At 35.0% G+C, this 21,609-nt stretch overlaps 1 protein-coding gene across 2 annotated transcripts in view; it reads right to left on the reverse strand.

Moving 5' to 3' along the window:
• Positions 1 to 1,852: 1,852 nt before the first annotated feature.
• The window catches only part of LOC149796278 (kinase D-interacting substrate of 220 kDa-like), a 144,702-nt gene continuing 124,945 nt past the window's right edge, over positions 1,853 to 21,609 (reverse strand). The window contains exons 22-24 of one of the 2 annotated variants that reach the window (XR_016421651.1): positions 20,900 to 21,249; positions 12,618 to 14,959; positions 1,853 to 12,566 (exon numbers count right to left, since the gene is read on the reverse strand). Coding sequence is in view for 1 of the 2 variants with exons in the window: in XM_089960916.1 (XP_089817042.1) it covers positions 13,601 to 14,959; positions 20,900 to 21,249 (1,709 nt within the window). In the remaining variant the exon portion in view is untranslated. Of the gene's footprint in view, positions 14,960 to 20,899; positions 21,250 to 21,609 lie in introns of both variants that reach the window. The other variant, XM_089960916.1, reaches the window with a different exon arrangement.

The following is a 21,609-nucleotide window of genomic DNA, read 5'->3' on the forward strand; positions in this document are numbered from 1 at the left end:
AAGAAAATTTAGTGCAACTCCTTTTCCAAGGTCAAGGTTATGATGCAGGTTAGTCCCCCATTTTTAAACTTGGTTTTGTTTTATTCAAAACTATGAACAGTGTAGTTTGTTCTTATTTACCATTCCTTAAATTAATTACTGAAAATAAATGAAAACTTGTTTTATTTATTACTAAATATATTTTTTTTTTGTATTGATGAGAAGTTGGACAAATGTAAATAGCAAAGGGAGACTACTCTGCAGCTATTGTAAACAAGAAACAGCTGCATATCATCAATTTCAAAAATTTAATGATGAAAAGTTCCTGAAAAATGAACATGACATACACTTTGTTTCCAAAATTACAAAAAAATACTAAATTTGGAAAATTCTAAGTATTCAAAGCATGGTAACAAAGGGAACGGACATCAGAGGTACACAAGTACTAACTGGGATTCAAAATTTAACTGATTTCCCCAAGATTCTGTAACCATGAAGAGAGTAATTTTATAGGATTCTGTCAATTTCATTACTGCAATTTAAAATTCATACCTAAAGCAGTGTTTGTAACCTGGCTGGGAAGGATATGAAGGGTGTTGATTGTCATGATTGATCAAGTGGGTGACACTGTACAAGACAAGGCAAGAAAACCTAACACTTATTTGCTCATTTTGTGGTGCACAGAACTGCAACCAATTATGGCTAGAGTAAAATTTGTTTCCTTTTAAACTGAAGGCTCAGCCAAAATCAGCTCCCAAGTCTTTGTAAGCCCATTCTTTGGTGTTTTTAAAAGCTGTGTTTGAACATTTTTGTTTATTTTTTTACCATCTTTACCCGACTGGATGTCACATTCAACACGACGGTTGGTTGATTGGTGTTTAACAACACAATGGCTCATAAGAGACTATATAGTGATAAGGCAAATGGACACATCATTTTTTATCCAGGTTGATCTCATTAGAATTCCAAGCAGTTACCTTTAGGTAGCGAGTCTAAAACAGGCATCTCAAACTCAATCACCACAAGGGTCACATGAAGACTAGTACACTGGCTCATCACATGAAGACTAGTACACTGGCTCAACACATGAAGACTAGTACATTGGCTCATCACATGAAGACTAGTACACTGGCTCATCAGATGAAGACTAGTACACTGGCTCAACACATGAAGACTAGTACATTGGCTCAACACATGAAGACTAGTACATTGGCTCAACACATGAAGACTAGTACATTGGCTCATCACATGAAGACTAGTACACTGGCTCATCACATGAAGACTAGTACACTGGCTCAACACATGAAGACTAGTACATTGGCTCATCACATGAAGACTAGTACACTGGCTCATCACATGAAGACTAGTACACGGGCTCATCACATGAAGACTAGTACACTGGCTCATCACATGAAGACTAGTACATTGGCTCATCACATGAAGATTAGTACACTGGCTCATCACATAAAGACTAGTACACTGGCTCATCACATGAAGACTAGGACACTGGCTCATCACACGAAGACTATTACACTGGCTCATCACATGAAGACTAGTACATTGGCTCGTCACTAAAACCTTTTCATGCAGTGCCAGTGGCTCATATAAAAGCTAGCCAATTGAAATGTTGGAAACTAGAAGTAAACTATGTAACAATTAAAAAAATTAACAAAAGGCCGGCTGAGAAGAACAAATTTTGCTCCATTATTTTAGTAATTCCATGTAACGATGTGGGCCACAAGGTCAACTCCATGGACTGCATTATATAGCATTTTACTGCTGAACCAAATTGGCTCCTAAAAGCATTCCGACTTTCCTATGTTTTTATAATCACATGTTAAAAATTTACTCAAACCAACAAAGACTAGAGAAGAATGTTTGCAAGTGCATTTATTAATAACAGAAATACTTAGAACACAAGAAGTTTCTTGGATTTACTATAAGAAATCATTGTTATATCAGCAAAAAAATGAAAATGATTACAGTGATTGGATTATAATTTCATCATTATCAATATAATGTCTGATTTCATTGTGACAAATAAAAAAACTGGTTAGACATCTGACCTACTAAGTACAAACAGGGCTTCTACAGAATGCAAAGTCTCGCTTGTCAACCAAAGAAAGATGTGACCAGCTATCAATGACTTACAAAAACATTAAACACAAAATCCTGCTGGAATTACTGGCACACTCAAAAGATACTCATGTGCACCTATTTATCATTCCTCAAGATGATCAATTCTAAGTAATGACAAGAGTTAGGCTTTTGTCAGTAATCAAGACGATCAATTCTAAGTAGTGACAAGAGTTAGGCTTTTGTCAGTAATCAAGACAATCAATTCTAAGTAATGACAAGAGTTAGGCTTTTGTCAGTAATCAAGACAATCAATTCTAAGTAATGACAAGAATTAGACTTTTGTCAGTAATCAAGATGATCAATTCTAAGTAATGACAAGAGTTAGGCTTTTGTCAGTAATCAAGACGATCAATTCTAAGTAATGACAAGAGTTAGGCTTTTGTCAGTAATCAAGACGATCAATTCTAAGTAATGACAAGAGTTAGGCTTTTGTCAGTAATCAAGACAATCAATTCTAAGTAATGACAAGAGTTAGGCTTTTGTCAGTAATCAAGATGATCAATTCTAAGTAATGACAAGAGTTAGGCTTTTGTCAGTAATCAAGACGATCAATTCTAAGTAATGACAAGAGTTAGGCTTTTGTCAGTAATCAAGATGATCAATTCTAAGTAATGACAAGAGTTAGGCTTTTGTCAGTAATCAAGACAATCAATTCTAAGTAATGACAAGAGTTAGGCTTTTGTCAGTAATAAAGATGATCAATACTACATAATTATGAATACAAAATGTTTGATGTAGGTCACACTTTTCTCTTGATATGGTTGTACTTCTTATGCTCAAATTAAGTCGGATAATTGTACTAATGGTTTCCTTTAGTGGATTTAACACCATTTTACAGCACACAATAGATACACATGGCAGTCAGATTATTTAGAAGAGGAATAATCTTGGAAAAGTCGTGAGAAGAGCCACAAACCCATCGGAAGCAACTGGCAAGATTTCTCACATACCCACGTTGGCCAAGCTGAGACTTGAGCCCAGGTTGGATAGAAGTGAGTTGACAGTGATCTGTAAAGGCATGCCCTTTGCAACACTTGGCCACCTGGACATGCCTTTGCAACACTTGGCCACCCAGACATGCCACTGCAACACTTGGCCACCAGGAGCATAATTTATAAAAATCTGACAGCCCTTTATGTCAGTCAAATTTTGTAAAGTGGGTTTTGAGAAAATCATTTAAAAAGTTTTGTTTTTAGAAATCAGTGGGGATATCTGATGGTGGATTTTAAAACGCAGATCATGCCAAGATGCTTTCTTCAAATATTGAGCTCAGATTATGTTTTGAGTGGTTTGGTAGACATTTATTAAAGTTTTTTTATTTATTTCAGTAACTGTAACCATGCCTAAACAGTGAATTGATATCACTTATATAAATTTGAAAACCCTTCATGTCAGGATATTTTCTGTCAAAAAACTTTGTCAAATTTTGTTAACCGGTTTTGAGAAGTCAATTCAAGGATTTTCTATTATTAGTAATGGTGGTCATATTTGATGGAAGATTGGCATCGTTTGCAAAAAACCTCTAGGCCAGGGTCAAATTCTAATGAAGAGCTTTTGAAGTCTTTTAAAAGGTTTTCTATTTTTAGTAACAGAGGTCATATTTGAAGGCAGATTGACATTATTTATACGAACTTGAAGGCTCAGCAAAGATTTGTTGAAAATGGCTGTTTTTCTTTGTTGAGAAGATGCCAAATGTTGACAGATGCCTGACAGAAGATGCATGATGGATGCAAGTTGTTTAAAGGTTTCTCTATATTTAGTAAATTCACATGGCCTTAAGACCAGATTAGCTAAAAAAAATGAACATAATTGCTTTAGCATGAATAAAAAATCATCATTACCTACTTTTGGCATGGTGTAGTAGTACTCAACATTGTTCCAGTATATGACCTAAATGTAAGAAGTGTACATTACTGGATTGTGAAATGCAGGACACACTGGCATGGTGGTGTTGTATGTAAGTGTCTCAGTATATGACCTAAATGTAAGAAGTGTACGTTCCTGGATTGTGAAATGCAGGACATATTGGCATGGTGGTGTTGTATGCAACAGTGTCCCAGTATATGACCTAAATGTAAGAAGTATACACCACTGGATTGTGAAATGCAGGACACACTGGCATGGTGGTGTTGTATGCAACAGTGTCCCAGTATGTGACCTAAATGTAAGACGTGTACATCATTTGAGTGTGAAACACAGGACACAGTGGCCTACTTTGTTATGATGATGTAGTAATGACTAAAAAAACAATGACTCCAGGAGTATAATGTAAGCTCTTTTGCTCTTTGGTGCAAGTGAGCTAAATATGATATCCAAGATTTGCCACCTTCCTAATTTACGCTCAGCATAAATTCTTGTTTGCTTTTATTGTGTCTTTAAAGCTGTATTGGGGATCTAAACAGATGAACATTAAAACTAAATGTTCTGAAATGGTACCTGGTGTCTCAATGCATCTGACTTGCAAAAACTTTAACAAATTTTTTTAACACTGATGACGATATTGATGCCGTGATAAAAATGATGCCTATTTCCTCATTATGGAAACACAGGTGTCATACTAATCCTGAATTTCAACTGATTTACAGACTGATTATATAGAACATCATTAAAGCAGATATTATTTAACAGCATGTAACTAAAATCTGTGTACCAGACCACCATTCATTTCCATCAGGCTGTAAATACCCACAATTCCTTCCTACATTCCTCAAAATTTCACACCTATATAAAAATATTATAAACATTTGGTTGAAGGAAACTTGGGTCACCAAAAGAAAAGAAAAAAAAATTGATAAAGGAATGCAACTTTTAAAAAATGTTTTGGAAGGGTAACTGTTACACATGCATTTTCATTCAAACTTCCAAGTAAAAAATGCAAACAATTTACCAAGTAGAATTAAATGATATACACTGTGAATCTGAGGTAGTTAGTACACAGAAAAAAAAACAGTTTAACTCTGACATGATGGTTTACTGGTACACAGAAAAGAAAACAGTTTAGCAACTGACATGATGGTTTACTGGAACACAGAAAAGAAAACAGTTTAGCAACTGACATGATGGTTTACTGGAACACAATAGAAAACAGTCTAAAAGCTCTGACATGATCGTTTACTGGTACACAGAAAAGTCTAAAACTGACATGATGGTTTAATAGTGCACATTAGAAAACAAGTCTAAAAACTGAAATAGTGGTTAACTTTACACATTAGAAAACGAGTCTAAAAACTGAAATAGTCGTTAACTTTACACATTAGAAAATGGTCTAAAACCTCCGAAATGATGGCTTATTGTATACTGATAGCAGGCAGTAAAAAGAATATCTCAGCGTAACCCATGAAAACAATACACTGCCTTTAATAAACACAAAAATGTGCAAAATGTGTATTGCATTTCTACTCAAACATTAAAATCTGTGACTATAACATCGAGAATATACGGTTGGAAATTTTACACAAATAGTCTTTCCACTGACACAATTAGTCTTTCCACTGACTCAATTAGTCTTTCCACTGACACAATTAGTCTTTCCAACAACCCTTTCTAAACAAATAGGAATATAGTAGGGGTACTCTTGAAAATAAGGAAAATAAAGGGGGAAAAAGGAATATTTTAATTGGAATATTTCTAAAGAAAGCTATTAAATTTTTTATTTAAATTACGGAAAAAATATTAACTTTACCAGTTTACTTAACTTTTCTTTTAGTCCATGTTGCTTCAATCTTCCTAAGCACCCAGCTACACACCACACAGACAATATTAGAATTCTCTTTACTATGGCCCTTCATGCAATATTCAAAATGGTCACCATCGTTTAACAGACTTGAAGCAGCTTCTATTTCTCATGTCAAATATGTTTGTTGACTTTGTTCATCTAGATTGGTGGTTTCAACATGCATTGGCTGTTTGGTTGGAGTGTGTTTCTTTGCTTCTTTTTATCGGGGAAAGACTGTTAGACTTTTCTCAGTAATTTTGCCCCATTTGTGCCACAACCGTCTTTTGTTTTGAACATGCTGTCATCACATTATACTCACCAGTCAACCCATTTATGCTACGATGGACCCTCATTAATTGTATTAAAAAACAACTCCTTGGTGCTCTACATTGTGCAGTAGGTTTAACAACCTCAGACTACATTCATGTTTACTTAAAAGTAAACGCCAAATACATGACCAGAATATAACAGGTGATGAGCCAAAGTGTGTGGATCTAACACCCTCTGGTTACTAATTCAAACGTAAGATCATACAGCAGAAAACGATGGGGTTGAGACAAACCAGAGCAACAATTGTGGGAAATCTTGCGCCATTTGAATCAGGTGTCATAAAATGATATTTTTAAGAATAGTTATTAATAAAGGAAGACTAGAGAGGATTATTCTGACTAAAATGGCAGTATCAAAATTTTATGGCAGTCAGAGAAAGTAATCCTGATTGACTAGCCTAAAACAGGGTATGTGTGTGTTTTTAGATGGAATTAAAGGTTTTAATAAACTCCCGTCATGAAATTAGACAGTCTAAGTTTCAGAGGCAAGCTAGAATTTAACTCCATGAAATAATAAGTATTTCTCGTTAGATTGTACAGGGGATGTGTGTTGCAAAAGTTGCGAACATGAAGAGAGATTCAACTGCATAGTATGAGTGAGTCTGAATAAAGTTTAGCCTCAGCTGCATACAATATATGTTCACTGATGTAAATTTGCAAGTATTTGTTGAATGTATTTATTTAAAATTCATACATCAATTTTTCCGTGAGTTTTGAAGCTAAAGGTCTGCATGCCTTTGTCTCCAATGGTATATGACTCGTGTATTATATGAATGTTCCGAGTGGTTCTGTATGTAACAGAAATCATGCAGTGTAGGAATTTCATGCATCACTCTGATAAGCATCATGAGAGTTAAATTTTTCTTGGTTATAGTAATTTTGTATCCTAGAGATTTCATGCATTACTCAGATACAGATTGTGAGAATTAATTTATGTCTTAAATGATATGTAATATGAATGCTAAGACTGATTTATCTATATCTATAACTATGTCAATGAATCGCTAATAAGCAAAGTAATGTAATTAGGACCAGGAGTGAAGTCCATTAACCCATTTTCATCAGTAAGTTTTGAATTCTTTTCAACTGAGGATAGATGGTGTTAACATTAGGAACCTGTGTTGACTGGTATCGTTCAGCTGGTGATTCACAGCCCACAGGGGCACAGTAATAGTCATCAAAGAGGTCTAATTATTTCATGGTTCCAATAAGGACTGTGAGGAGCAGCTAGAGAAAGAAAATACATTAATTTGATGATGGAAGTGTGAATGTGTATTTGGTTGCAAGCTGACTATAGCTTAGTTCTGCAGAATTGCAATCAGATGATATCTGACATAAAACGAGCGTGAATATTGTTTGATCTCAGGAGAAGAAAAAACCTGAAATGTATTTAGGTCGGATATTATATTTCTATTTGAAGGAAAAAATGCCTATACTGCACAGTGGAAAAGAGCAGTCTACAACCCAGATGAATGACTACCCGACGCAATTTGAGTTCAATGAGTCACTCAATCATATGGTGAACATTTCTCTAAGGCATAACAGAATGGCTAATTTAATTCTGCATACATTTTGTAAATCTCTTTTGAAAGGAACATGAATCATTTAAACGTCATGTTCAATTTCATTTTCTTTATGTAAATGATTAAATTGTTATATTTTATTTGTGGAGGCTCATATTGTTCTGTTCCATAATTCTGCTCAAAACTCTGTTATTCTATCCATTAATTTCATTTTTTATTGTACTGTTTAAAAGATCCAGGCAATAACAATATGATTGATTATCTCCTAGATAACGATAACCAAACACCACAAGGAGTGTGATCACTCATCATCCCACCTTGGGACAGCATATCTTGTTTTAATTATAAACTTCCTAATGGAAGAAAAATTCTTCAGAGAATCCTAGCAACTGCGTGGATTTAAATCTGCAAATAATCCAAGTTAATGTTGCCTTTGGAATAGTGACTGAGAGAAACAAGCAGAATAAATACTCTAGATACAGTCTGTAATATGCATACATCATGAGGATTTCATGGAATCTGTAACAATCATTGGAAATTAGTGCTCATTTGATAACAAATATTTTACTAAGAGACTAACTGATAGCAAAGTTTTCAACATAAATAAACTGCACAAATAAACAAAATTTGGATCACAATAGTAAAATAGCTTGTCCTTTTATGACAAACTGCATGAACATATATGAACAGGTCAGAGAGATACAATAAAATCTGCTATCCAAAAAATAAACATTGACATGAAAAATATATTGATGATGAACAAAAAGAGAAATAAACTGCCCAATAAAATACATTTTTTAATGCTACTAAAATGCCACAGTTGTCTCAAGTCAAACACAGAATGTCAACCTTAAGGTGGTTTTTACATGACCATTACAAAAGGACACACGACCATTACTAGTCACATGACTATTACAACAGGTCACATGACCATTACATCCAAACACACTGATATAAATGATGCTACTGTTATGGGTCCATACATATTACAGACTGAGGTAAGCAAACAAGCTAATAAGATTATTCACTGTACTTATTTTACATAAACACAAGCTTTTAAAATGTAACTTTCCTTTTGGCTTTCATGTTGAATTATATTACAATATGTTATTATCACATATGGATGTGACTTGGTATTCAGGTTTTAGAGGGATGACCTAATTTAAACCACTGTATGAGAAGGCTTGAAATAGTGTTTAAAAATACATGTAAAGAGTGTTCAGTTGTAAGGAATGTAATCGAAACATGCCCTGGTTTTCAAATATTAACCTAAAATGAAATAACTGACTCAATGTTACCCACACAAAACTGATGATAAGGCACAAACAGATGAATGGACTGTTTTACAATCACTGAAACATGTAATTTTACCAATGAAACAAAAATAGACAGGGGTACAGTCCCTGCAACAGGTAATTATACCAATGAAACAAAACAAAAAATGGACTGGTGTACAGTCCCTGAAACTGGTAATTTTACCAATCAAACAAAAATGGAATGCACGCAGAATGCAGAATGAAATGCATGAAAATGCAAATAAAAAATGTTCAGTGCATTTTGCAAAAACCAACAGAGAACAAAAGCAAAGAGTAAAACAATGAGAAAATGGAACAAAACCTGATCCAAGAATGAATTGAAAAATCAATTATTTTCATGATACTGCCCCCAAAAAAGTCTTATCACATGATAATCCCAGATCAGATTTTTACCTAAACATCTTTCACTCTTTAAAAGTTGTAACATTGTTCTTCTCAATAGAAAGACATAACTGCCTTGATGTGATAGAATCATTGGTGAGTTGTGTTTAACCCAAAACCATAACTGCCTTGATGTGGTAGAATCATCATTGGTGAGTTGTGTTTAACCCGAACCCATAACTACCTTGATGTGATAACATCATCACTGGTGAGTTGTCTTTAACCCAATCCCATAAATGCCTTGATGTGATAACATCATCACTGGTGAGTTGTGTTTAACCCAATCCCATAAATACCTTGATGTGATAACATCATCACTGGTGAGTTGTGTTTAACTCAATATCATAAATGCCTTGATGTGATAACATCATCACTGGTGAGTTGTGTTTAACCCAATCCCATAAATGCCTTGATGTGATAACATCATCACTGGTGAGTTGTGTTTAACCCAATCCCATAAATGCCTTGATGTGATAACATCATAACTGGTGAGTTGTGTTTAACCCAATCCCATAAATGCCTTGATGTGATAACATCATCACTGGTGAGTTGTGTTTAACCTGAACCCATAACTACCTTAATGTGATAACATCATCACTGGTGAGTTGTGTTTAACCCAATCCCATAAATGCCTTGATGTGATAACATCATCATTGGTGAGTTGTGTTTAACCCAAACCCATAACTGCCTTGATGTGGTAGAACCATCATTGCTGAATTGTATTTAACCCCAACCCATAACTACCTTGATGTGATAACATCATCACTGGTGAGTTGTGTTTAACCCAAACCCATAACTACCTTGATGTGATAACATCATCATTGGTGAGTTGTGTTTAACCCAATCCCATAAATGTTTTGATGTGGTAGAACCATCATTGCTGAATTGTGTTTAACCCAAACCCATAACTACCTTGATGTGATAACATCATCACTGGTGAGTTGTGTTTAACCTGAACCCATAAAAGCCTTGATGTGGTAGAATCATCATAGGTGAGTTGTGTTTAACCTGAACCCATAACTGCCTTGATGTGGTAGAATCATCATTGGTGAGCTGTGTTTAACCCAAACCCAAAACTGCCTTGATGTGACAGAATCATCATTGGTGAGTTGTGTTTAACCCAAACCCACCACTGCTTTGATGTGACAAAATCATCATTGGTGAGTTGTGTTTAACCCAATCCCATAAATGCCTTGATGTGATAACATCATCATTGGTGAGTTGTGTTTAACCTGAACCCAAAACTGCCTTGATGTGACAGAATCATCATTGGTGAGTTGTGTTTAACCCAATCCCATAAATGCCTTGATGTGATAACATCATCATTGGTGAGCTGTGTTTAACCTGAACCCAAAACTGCCTTGATGTGACAGAATCATCATTGGTGAGTTGTGTTTAACCTGAACCCATAACTGCCTTGATGTGGTAGAATCTTCATTGGTGAGCTGTGTTTAACCCAAACCCAAAACTGCCTTGATGTGACAGAATCATCATTGGTGAGCTGTGTTTAACCTGAACCCAAAACTGCCTTGATGTGACAGAATCATCATTGGTGAGTTGTGTTTAACCTGAACCCATAACTGCCTTGACGTGATAACATCATCATTGGTAAGTTGTGTTTAACCTGAACCCAAAACTGCCTTGATGTGACAGAATCATCATTGGTGAGTTGTGTTTAACCCAATCCCATAAATGCCTTGATGTGATAACATCATCATTGGTGAGCTGTGTTTAACCTGAACCCAAAACTGCCTTGATGTGACAGAATCATCATTGGTGAGTTGTGTTTAACCTGAACCCATAACTGCCTTGATGTGACAGAATCATCATTGGTGAGTTGTGTTTAACCTGAACCCATAACTGCCTTGATGTGGTAGAATCATCATTGGTGAGCTGTGTTTAACCCAAACCCAAAACTGCCTTGATGTGACAGAATCATCATTGGTGAATTGTGTTTAACCCAAACCCACCACTGCTTTGATGTGACAGAATCATCATTGGTGAGTTGTGTTTAACCCAATCCCATAAATGTTTTGATGTGGTAGAACCATCATTGCTGAATTGTGTTTAACCCAAACCCATAACTACCTTGATGTGATAACATCATCACTGGTGAGTTGTGTTTAACCCAATCCCATAAATGCCTTGATGTGATAACATCATCATTGGTGAGCTGTGTTTAACCTGAACCCAAAACTGCCTTGATGTGACAGAATCATCATTGGTGAGTTGTGTTTAACCCAATCCCATAAATGCCTTGATGTGATAACATCATCATTGGTGAGTTGTGTTTAACCCAATCCCATAAATGCCTTGACGTGATAACATCATCATTGGTAAGTTGTGTTTAACCTGAACCCAAAACTGCCTTGATGTGACAGAATCATCATTGGTGAGTTGTGTTTAACCCAATCCCATAAATGCCTTGATGTGATAACATCATCATTGGTGAGCTGTGTTTAACCTGAACCCAAAACTGCCTTGATGTGACAGAATCATCATTGGTGAGTTGTGTTTAACCTGAACCCAAAACTGCCTTGATGTGACAGAATCATCATTGGTGAGTTGTGTTTAACCCAATCCCATAAATGCCTTGACGTGATAACATCATCATTGGTAAGTTGTGTTTAACCTGAACCCAAAACTGCCTTGATGTGACAGAATCATCATTGGTGAGTTGTGTTTAACCCAATCCCATAAATGCCTTGATGTGATAACATCATCATTGGTGAGCTGTGTTTAACCTGAACCCAAAACTGCCTTGATGTGACAAAATCATCATTGGTGAGTTGTGTTTAACCCAAACCCATAACTACCTTGATGTGATAACATCATCATCGGTGAGTTGTTTAACCTGAACCCATAACTGCCTTGATGTGATAGAATCATCATTGGTAAGTTGTGTTCAACCCAATCCCATAAATGCCTTGATGTGATAACATCATCATCAGTGAGTTGTTTAACCCGAACCCATAACTGCCTTGATGTGACAGAATCATCACTGGTGAGTTGTGTTTAACCCAATCCCATAAATGCCTTGATGTGATAACATCATCATTGGTGAGTTGTGTTTAACCTGAACCCATAACTGCCTTGATGTGATAGAATCATCACTGTTGTGTTTAACCCGAACCCATAAATGCCTTGATGTGATAACATCATCAGTGGTGAGTGTGTGTGTAACCTTAGCCCATAACAATGCGATAACATCATCACTGATGAGTTTGTGTTTTACCCTAGCCCATAACAATGTGACAACATCATCACTGGTGAGTGTGTGTAATATTAATTCATAACTGCTTTTGATGTGTCAACATCAGCAATAGCAAGTGTGTATGTGTATAACCCTAACCCATAGATGCCCTGATGTGATATCATCATTGGTGAGCATGTGTAACCGTAACCCATAACAGCCTTGATGCGATAACATCATCATTGGTAAGCGTGTGTGTGTGTAACTCAAACCCTTAACTGCCTTAATGTAATTAACATCATCAATGGTTAGAGTGTGTGTGCAACCCTAACCCATAACTGCCTTGATGTGATTAATATCATCATTGCTGAGCATGAGTGTGTGTGTGTGTGTGTGCATGCATTTGTAACCCTAACCCATAACTGCTTGATGTGGCATCATCACTGGTGAGTGTGTGAGTGCAACCCTAACCTATAACAATGTCATAACATCATTGGTGAGTGCGTGTGTAACCCTAAATCATAACAATGTGATAACATCACTGGTAAGTGTGCATGTAACCCTAACCCATAAATTACTTGAGGAGATACTATCATCATTGGTAAGTGTTCTTGTCAACGGAAAGACATAACTGCCTTGATATGATAGCTTCATATTGATGAGTGTGTAAAATTTTCTTTTTGCAACAAAATGAAATAGTACAGACTTGCTGACCAATATGCTATAATAATATTTGTGCAGTTGGAGTTATATTCCAATTATCATAAATTCTGAAAGCATTTCAAATGCAACTGAAACAGATTTTGTAAAATTACCAGTATCAGTGCCTGTACAATGAAGAAATGTCAATTATCAAGAATACAACTCTCATTTTACAGGATGATCATCCAGATAATGGAAGCCTTACTACACTGGAATAATGGTAAATACCAAAGACAATATGGGCTATCCATTAATTTCCTCCATGCGTGTGTGCATGTACGTGTGTGTGTAGGCACTCATAATATAATGACAACTGCAGAAAACTAAACAAAGGACTCGGGATCACCAGGTTTATGTGAATTCGAAGTCACAAAGTATTTCCCTGAGTTTTCTAACAATGGCAACTCTTCACTTTTATTATGCCTGGACCTTGGTCTCTTTAAGCGCTTCCCACTCTCTGATCCACCATATATGTGAATGTCCTCTTTGACAGAACCATGGCAAGATAACTCCTGGGTATCATTAGTCTCGGTGATAATATCAAGAGAGTCATTAAGGGAGTTTGATAATTGACTATTTGGTGACATCTCTCCTGTTGCAAACCCCACTGATGATACAGACTGTGTATCAACAGATTCCAACCTTAAAAATCCCGGAGTAAATTGGGAAATGTCATTAGTGTCCACAGAGTTGTGCTCACCATCCTCACCCTTGTCATACTCATAAGTTTGCACTCTGAATATCTCATTTTCAGAAAAAAACTTTTGCTGGTCAGGTGATTTCTTCAGCATTCCTTCCCATTCTGCCTGAGTGCCATCTGTGGCCGATTTGAAACTCTCAAATTCTGCATTATGTCGGGAGTTTTCATCTTCCTGATTTTTATTCTGAAGTTTAATGGTTGAATTACTGCTATCTGTTTCAGATGAATCAAGTTCATGACTGGGTATCAAATTGAACTGGACTGGAAAACCAAAAGTTTCTGTACTTGGATCTCCTTCCTCCTGTTCTTGTTCATCCTCCTGGACTGGTTCAGCAAAATTCTGCATGGCTTCATGAAGTAGACCTGCTTCATATTGAAGCTGTGCAACAACACTGTTGTTTCTTTTCAAATCTAACTGATTAACTGCTGATAATTCTGCTTCAGCCTCCTCTTCCTCCTCTTCTGGAATATGGTCAAACTTATTACCACCTTCCATGATATCATTCAGTGTATAATTTGATTTGGATAGTTCAGCACTGACCTGGCGTGATACATTGTTAAAAAGTGCCTGTCTAGATGATTGTGGATCATTGTCAAAGTCTGTAATTGAGATGTTTGACTGGTTTACTTGCACAGGGACTGATTTTCCTTTTGAGACACTGCCACGTCTGGAAATCGAACCACTGTATGATGGTGATAATAATGGCTCTGATAATCTCTGATCCTGATCAATATTTATTTCTTCCACTTCTCTGAGAGCTTCTACAGCTGATCGAAAGAGTTGCCAGTCCCCAAACTTCATCTCCATGACTTTGCCTAGCTCAGACATATCACAGTTGGCAAGTACAAGGCCTGTTATGTTGTTCTCACAGACTCTCTGTTGATACACAGAAAGCACGGATAGACCGATGCCCTCAATCTTATTGAGAAGGTCACATACTTCCTCCTTACTCAGCTTACACAGGGACAATGGCTGATAGTCCTGGATTTAAAATAAAATTGTCAGTGCAGATTACTTGCAGCATTGTTAGGCAATAATAAACATTATTATGGATAGAAAAAGGTCATAATGACCTAACTGTTAAAGACAATACAATGAAGGAAAAAGTTTCAATATAAAGCTCAGAAAGAGAGGAGTCAAGATGACACTATAAAAAAGGTGAGACTTTTCTCATGCAATATATAAATATACTGTCGCTCTTGCATCCCACTCCTACTTCATAATGGAGATGAATCTACAGTCCATACCCTATAATGGAGATGAAAATACAACCTGTCCCAAGATAAAGCTGAATCTACAAACCCTATTCCATAATGTACATGAACCTACAACATCTACCCCATGATGTAGATGAAATACAACCCCTATCCCATAATGGAAATGACTCTACAACCCTATCCCATAATGGAGATGAACCATCAACCCCTATCCCATAATGGAGATGAATCTGCAACCCCTATCCCATAATGGAGATGAATCTACATCCCCTATCCCATAATGGAGATGAATCTACAACCCCTATCCCATAATGGAGATGAACCATCAATCCCTAACCCATAATGGAGATGAACCATCAATCCCTAACCCATAATGGAGATGAATCTGCAACCCATATCCCATAATGGAGAAAAATCTACAATCTCTAACCCATAATGGAGATGAATCTACAAACCATATCCCATGAAGTAAATGAACCTACAACCCCTATCCCATGATGTAGATGAAATACAACCCCTACCCCATGATGTAGATGAACCTACAACCCTATCCCATAATGGAGATGAAATACAACCCCTACCCCATGATGTAGATGAACCTACAACCCTATCCCATAATGGAGATGAAATACAACCCCTACCACATGATGTAGATGAACCTACAACCATATCCCATAATGGAGATGAAATACAACCCCTACCCCATGATGCAGATGAATGTACAAACCCTATCCCATGATGGAGATAAACCACCAACAATATCCCATAATGGAGATGAAATACAACCCCTATCCCATAATGGTGATGAATCTACAACCCCTATCCCATGATGGAGATGAATCTACACCCTACCCCATGATGGAGATGAATCTACACCCGACCCCATGATGGATATGAATCTACAACACCTACCCCATGATGGATATGAATCTACAACACCTACCCCATAATGGATACAGTAAAAATAAGTGAATCACTCTTCTGATCATGGTCTGATTCCACTGATTTCATCAGTCTAATTCCCATGATCTGATTATAGTCTAATTCCATTGATCTTATCAGTCTAATAATAATGAGCTGATCATAGTCTGATTCCAATGATCTGAACATAGTCTAATTCCAATGATTTGATCACAGTCTAATTACAATGATCTGATCAGTCTAATTCCAATGATTTGATCACAGTTTTATTCCAATGATCTGATCATGGTCTAATTCCAATGATTTGATCAGTCTAATTTCAATGATTTGATCATGGTCTAATTCCAATGATTTGATCATGATCTAATTCTAATCATTTGATCACAGTCTAATTCCAATGATTTGATCAGTCTAATTTCAATGATTTGATCATAGTCTAATTCCAATGATTTGATCACAGTCTAATTCCAATGATTTGATCATAGTCTAATTCCAATGATTTGATCATGGTCTAATTCTAATCATTTGATCACAGTCTAATTCCAATGATTTGATCAAAGTTAATCAGTCTAATTCCAATGATTTAATCATAGTCTAATTCCAATGATTTGATCTGATCTAATTCCAATTAACTGATCAAAGTGTAGTTCCAATGATTTGATCATAGTCTAATTCCAATGATTTAATCATAGTCTGATTCCAATGATTTAATCATAGTTTAATTCCAATGATTTGATCACAGTCTAATTCCAATGATTTGATCAGTCTAATTCCAATGATTTAATCATAGTCTGATTCCAATGATTTAATCATAGTTTAATTCCAATGATTTGATCACAGTCTAATTCCAATGATTTGATCAGTCTAATTCCAATGTTTGATCATAGTTGATCATAGTCTAATTCCAATGATTTGATCAGTCTAATTCCAATGTTTGATCATAGTTGATCATAGTCTAATTCCAATGATTTGATCACAGTCTAATTGGAATGATCTGATCACAGTCTAATTACAATGATTTGATCATAGTTGATCATTCCAATGATCTGGTCACAGTCTAATTCCAATGATTTGATTGTAGTTGATCATAGTCTAATTCCAATGATTTGATCATGGTCTAATTCCAATGATTTGATCATAGCTGATCAGTCTAATTCCAATGATCTGATCATGGTCTAATTCCAATGATTTAATCATAATTTAATTCCAATGATTTGATCACAGTCTAATTCCAATGATCTGATCATGATCTAATTCCAATGACCTGATCAGTCTAATTCCAATTATCTGATCCTAGTTGATCATAGTTTAATTCCAATGATTTGGTCACAGTCTAATTGCAATAATTACAATTGAAACCTTGTTATATTGGTCATTTTATCATCAATAGCAGTGGTTAGTGCCTGGAAATCTGAATCGACAGCAAGAAATTAACCAATTTTAATAAGCAGTCATACAATCTGTTAAATTGTCTTTCCAAACATCCTAAGTACACAGTAACTAACAACAGCTGACAAAATTTCGATAAATAAAAATGTCCCTAATGCCTACTAGTGGTCCATTTGTATAAACAGATACCAACTTGTCCAGTGTATTTTAGTTTTATCTTTTAATTCTGTTTCAATGTATTAATCATCAATGCATTATGTCCTCCTGTGTTCAAACATTACAAATGTGACTCCACCACTCCAGTCATGTCTGCAAGCATTTCTGTAAAAACTTAAGTGTTTTGATTTGTGGATGTATTTTATTGTATTGTTACACCCAGTCAAAAGAAGACCTCTTTTGTATTATCAAGTTAATTATATCTTTCGTATCAAATCAAATAAAGCAGGTGGAATAAACGATAAGTTTAAAAACATCCCAACCTGCATAAGACCTAATGGTCATGGTTGTGTGTTAGGGCAATTAATTTCAATTGATCAATCAAACATAATTATAAATATTATTAAATAATTTCATTAAACTACTCTAAATTAGTCACAAGTGTGATCAAAGATTAAACTAGCCCACTCATTCACAAGTGTGATCAAAGATTAAATTAGCCCACTCATTCACAATGTGTGATCAAAGACTAAATTAGCCCACTCATTCACAATGTGTGATCAAAGATTAAATTAGCCTGCTCATTCACAAGGTTGATCAAAGATTAAATTAGCCCACTAATTTACAATGTGTGATCAAAGATAACAAGGCAACCAAGCATAAGGAGTACTTGGAGAATAAAAAGCTTTGTTTCAGAAATGTGGTTCATTATGGCGATCTGAGTTCCCGAGTTTGCAGTGAACTTAAAATTCCTGAACTGGTTCTCAGAATCTTCCTTAAAGATGAGAATAACTTTCACTATTACTTGCAATGAAACCATGGTATCAATATTTTACTATTAGAACAGTAACAATAACCCAAAAAATAGAGTTTCGACAATGACAGTTGTTTCACAAAATAAATGTCCATAACTTTGTAAGTCCTTAATTTTCATTACAAAATATACTGTTGCGAATCATGTACATATGATGGTTGTTAAACTTCTTGTGGTAATGTTATTAATGATCTTTCTGAGATTGGGCATCCTGAAAATAAAGGTAATTTGTACAAAAAAACAGAACAACTTCATTAGAGAAAGCTCTTTCTTGACAGTTACACCTAACACAACTATAAAATGAACATTCAGCTACTAAACAGCACAGCTATCCAACCCCGGGTGGGTTTTATCTATGTCCTTCTTAATCTTTTTTAGGTCCCTCAGTAATTCATGCCCTCAATTATAGTGCAGTTAATGTTTTCAGACTCTCGGTGTGTGTTATCGAGTGTACTAAGTTTCTCAGCAATTTGGTTCCAATTTAATAAATGTGGATGATATAGCATTTAATAAATGTGGATGATTAGCATTTAACAAATGCAGATGATATAGCATTTAATAAATGTGGATGATATAGCATTTAATAAATGTGGATGATATAGCATTTAATAAATGTAGATGATTAGCATTTAATAACTGTGGATAATATAGCATTTAATAAATGTGGATGATATAGCATTTAATAAATGTGGATGATATAGTATTTAATAACTGTGGATGATATAGCATTTAATAAATGTGGATGATATAGCATTTAATAAATGTGGATGATATAGCATTTAATAAATGTGGATGATATAGTATTTAATAACTGTGGATGATATAGCATTTAATAACTGGATGATATAGCATTTAATAAATGTGGATGATATAGTATTTAATAACTGTGGATGATATAGCATTTAATAAATGTGGATGATGTAGCATTTAATAAATGTGGATGATAAGGTATTTAATAACTGTGGATGATATAGTATTTAATAACTGTGGATGATATAGCATTTAATAAATGTGGATGATATAGTATTTAATAACTGTGGATGATATAGCATTTAATAAATGTGGATGATATAGCATTTAATAAATGTGGATGATAAGGTATTTCATAACTGTGGATGATATAGTATTTAATAACTGTGGATGATATAGCATTTAATAAATGTGGATGATATAGCATTTAATAAATGTGGATGATAAGGTATTTAATAACTGTGGATGATATAGTATTTAATAACTGTGGATGATATAGCATTTAATAAATGTGGATGATATAGCATTTAATAACTGTGGATGATATAGTATTTAATAAATGTTGATGATATAGCATTTAATAAATGTGGATGATATAGCATTTAATAAATGTGGATGATTAGCATTTAATAAATGTGGATGATATAGCATTTAATAAATGTGGATGATATAGCATTTAATAAATGTTGATGATATAGAATTTAATAAATGTGGATGATATAGCATTTAATAAATGTGGATGATATAGCATTTAATAAATGTGGATGATTAGCATTTGATAAATGTGGATGATAAGGTATTTAATAAATGCTGATGATATAGCATTTAATAAATGTGGATGATATAGCATTTAATAAATGTGGATGATTAGCATTTAATAAATGTGGATGATATAGCATTTAATAAATGTGGATGATATAGCATTTAATAAATGATGATATAGCATTTAATAAATGTGGATGATATAGCATTTAATAAATGATGATATAGCATTTAATAAATGTGGATGATATAGCATTTAATAAATGTGGATGATATAGCATTTAATAAATGTGGATGATATAGCATTTAATAAATGTGGATGATATAGCATTTAATAAATGTTGATGATATAGCATTTAATAAATGTGGATGATATAGCATTTAATAAATGTGGATGATAAGGTATTTAATAACTGTGGATGATATAGTATTTAATAACTGTGGATGATATAGCATTTAATAAATGTGGATGATATAGCATTTAATAACTGTGGATGATATAGTATTTAATAAATGTTGATGATATAGCATTTAATAAATGTGGATGATATAGCATTTAATAAATGTGGATGATATAGCATTTAATAAATGTGGATGATATAGCATTTAATAACTGTGGATGATATAGCATTTAATAAATGTGGATGATATAGCATTTAATAACTGTGGATGATATAGCATTTAATAAATGTGGATGATTAGCATTTGATAAATGTGGATGATATAGCATTTAATAAATGTGGATGATTAGCATCTGATAAATGTGGATGATATAGCCATCACAATGTGAATGACATATGGAAACACAGATGAATGGAGACTATTTTTATGTCTCCTCATCTTAGCTGCAGGGAACAAAGAATGTAGAACTCTGTATTTGATCATAGAAAATACCTAACTTGCTCTACCTACCCTTAGGAACTGTCCTGGATTGCTGTGCCTGGTGGGGGGTTGGGTAGGTTGCTGTCCCATCCCCATCTCCTGTACAATGGGAGACATGCCCATCATATATGGCATGAATTGAGGATGAACACCCATGGGTCCATATGGCATCATGCTAGGATGGTACATGGGCCCAGTCATCAGCTGCTTCACTGCGGGTGACCTTATATTTCCACGTCTCAGAAAGCCCTGATCAGTGTCTCGGGTGTTAGTCACAAGATTTGGGTTTGCCATGCTCCCTGGAACATTGGAGCCTGGATACATGTGATGGTGACCAAGGGACAGATCTGTTGGAAGAATGTTGGAATTGTGCTGCAGTTCTGAAAACAAAAGAAGTCAGTGTATTAAAGCAGGTTTATTATATCAATACAAGAAAGTAAATCAAATAGATGATAACCAGACTAATGAGTTAGGACTGTAATAGACAAGTTGAAAAAATCCTGAAATTTACTTTCCAGTCTTAAATAAATTATGTCCCAGTGACCTTTATGCCATTGCTGAATGCTACTCCTGTGAACTAACTGACTTCCTGTGATATGATTCCGTGACTAACTGCCCCACACTGATTTTTATTTCACTGCATAAATAGGCACAAAGTAAAACAAGACTGTACCAACGCAACAATGGAAAACTACTCCATTTGATAACTATTAATATCATGTGTCTTATGATGTGTCCCA

The sequence above is a fragment of the Sinohyriopsis cumingii genome, chromosome 6 (genome assembly GCF_028554795.1).
Source record: "Sinohyriopsis cumingii isolate HCF-2022 chromosome 6, ASM2855479v2, whole genome shotgun sequence".
Taxonomy (NCBI): domain Eukaryota; kingdom Metazoa; phylum Mollusca; class Bivalvia; order Unionida; family Unionidae; genus Sinohyriopsis; species Sinohyriopsis cumingii.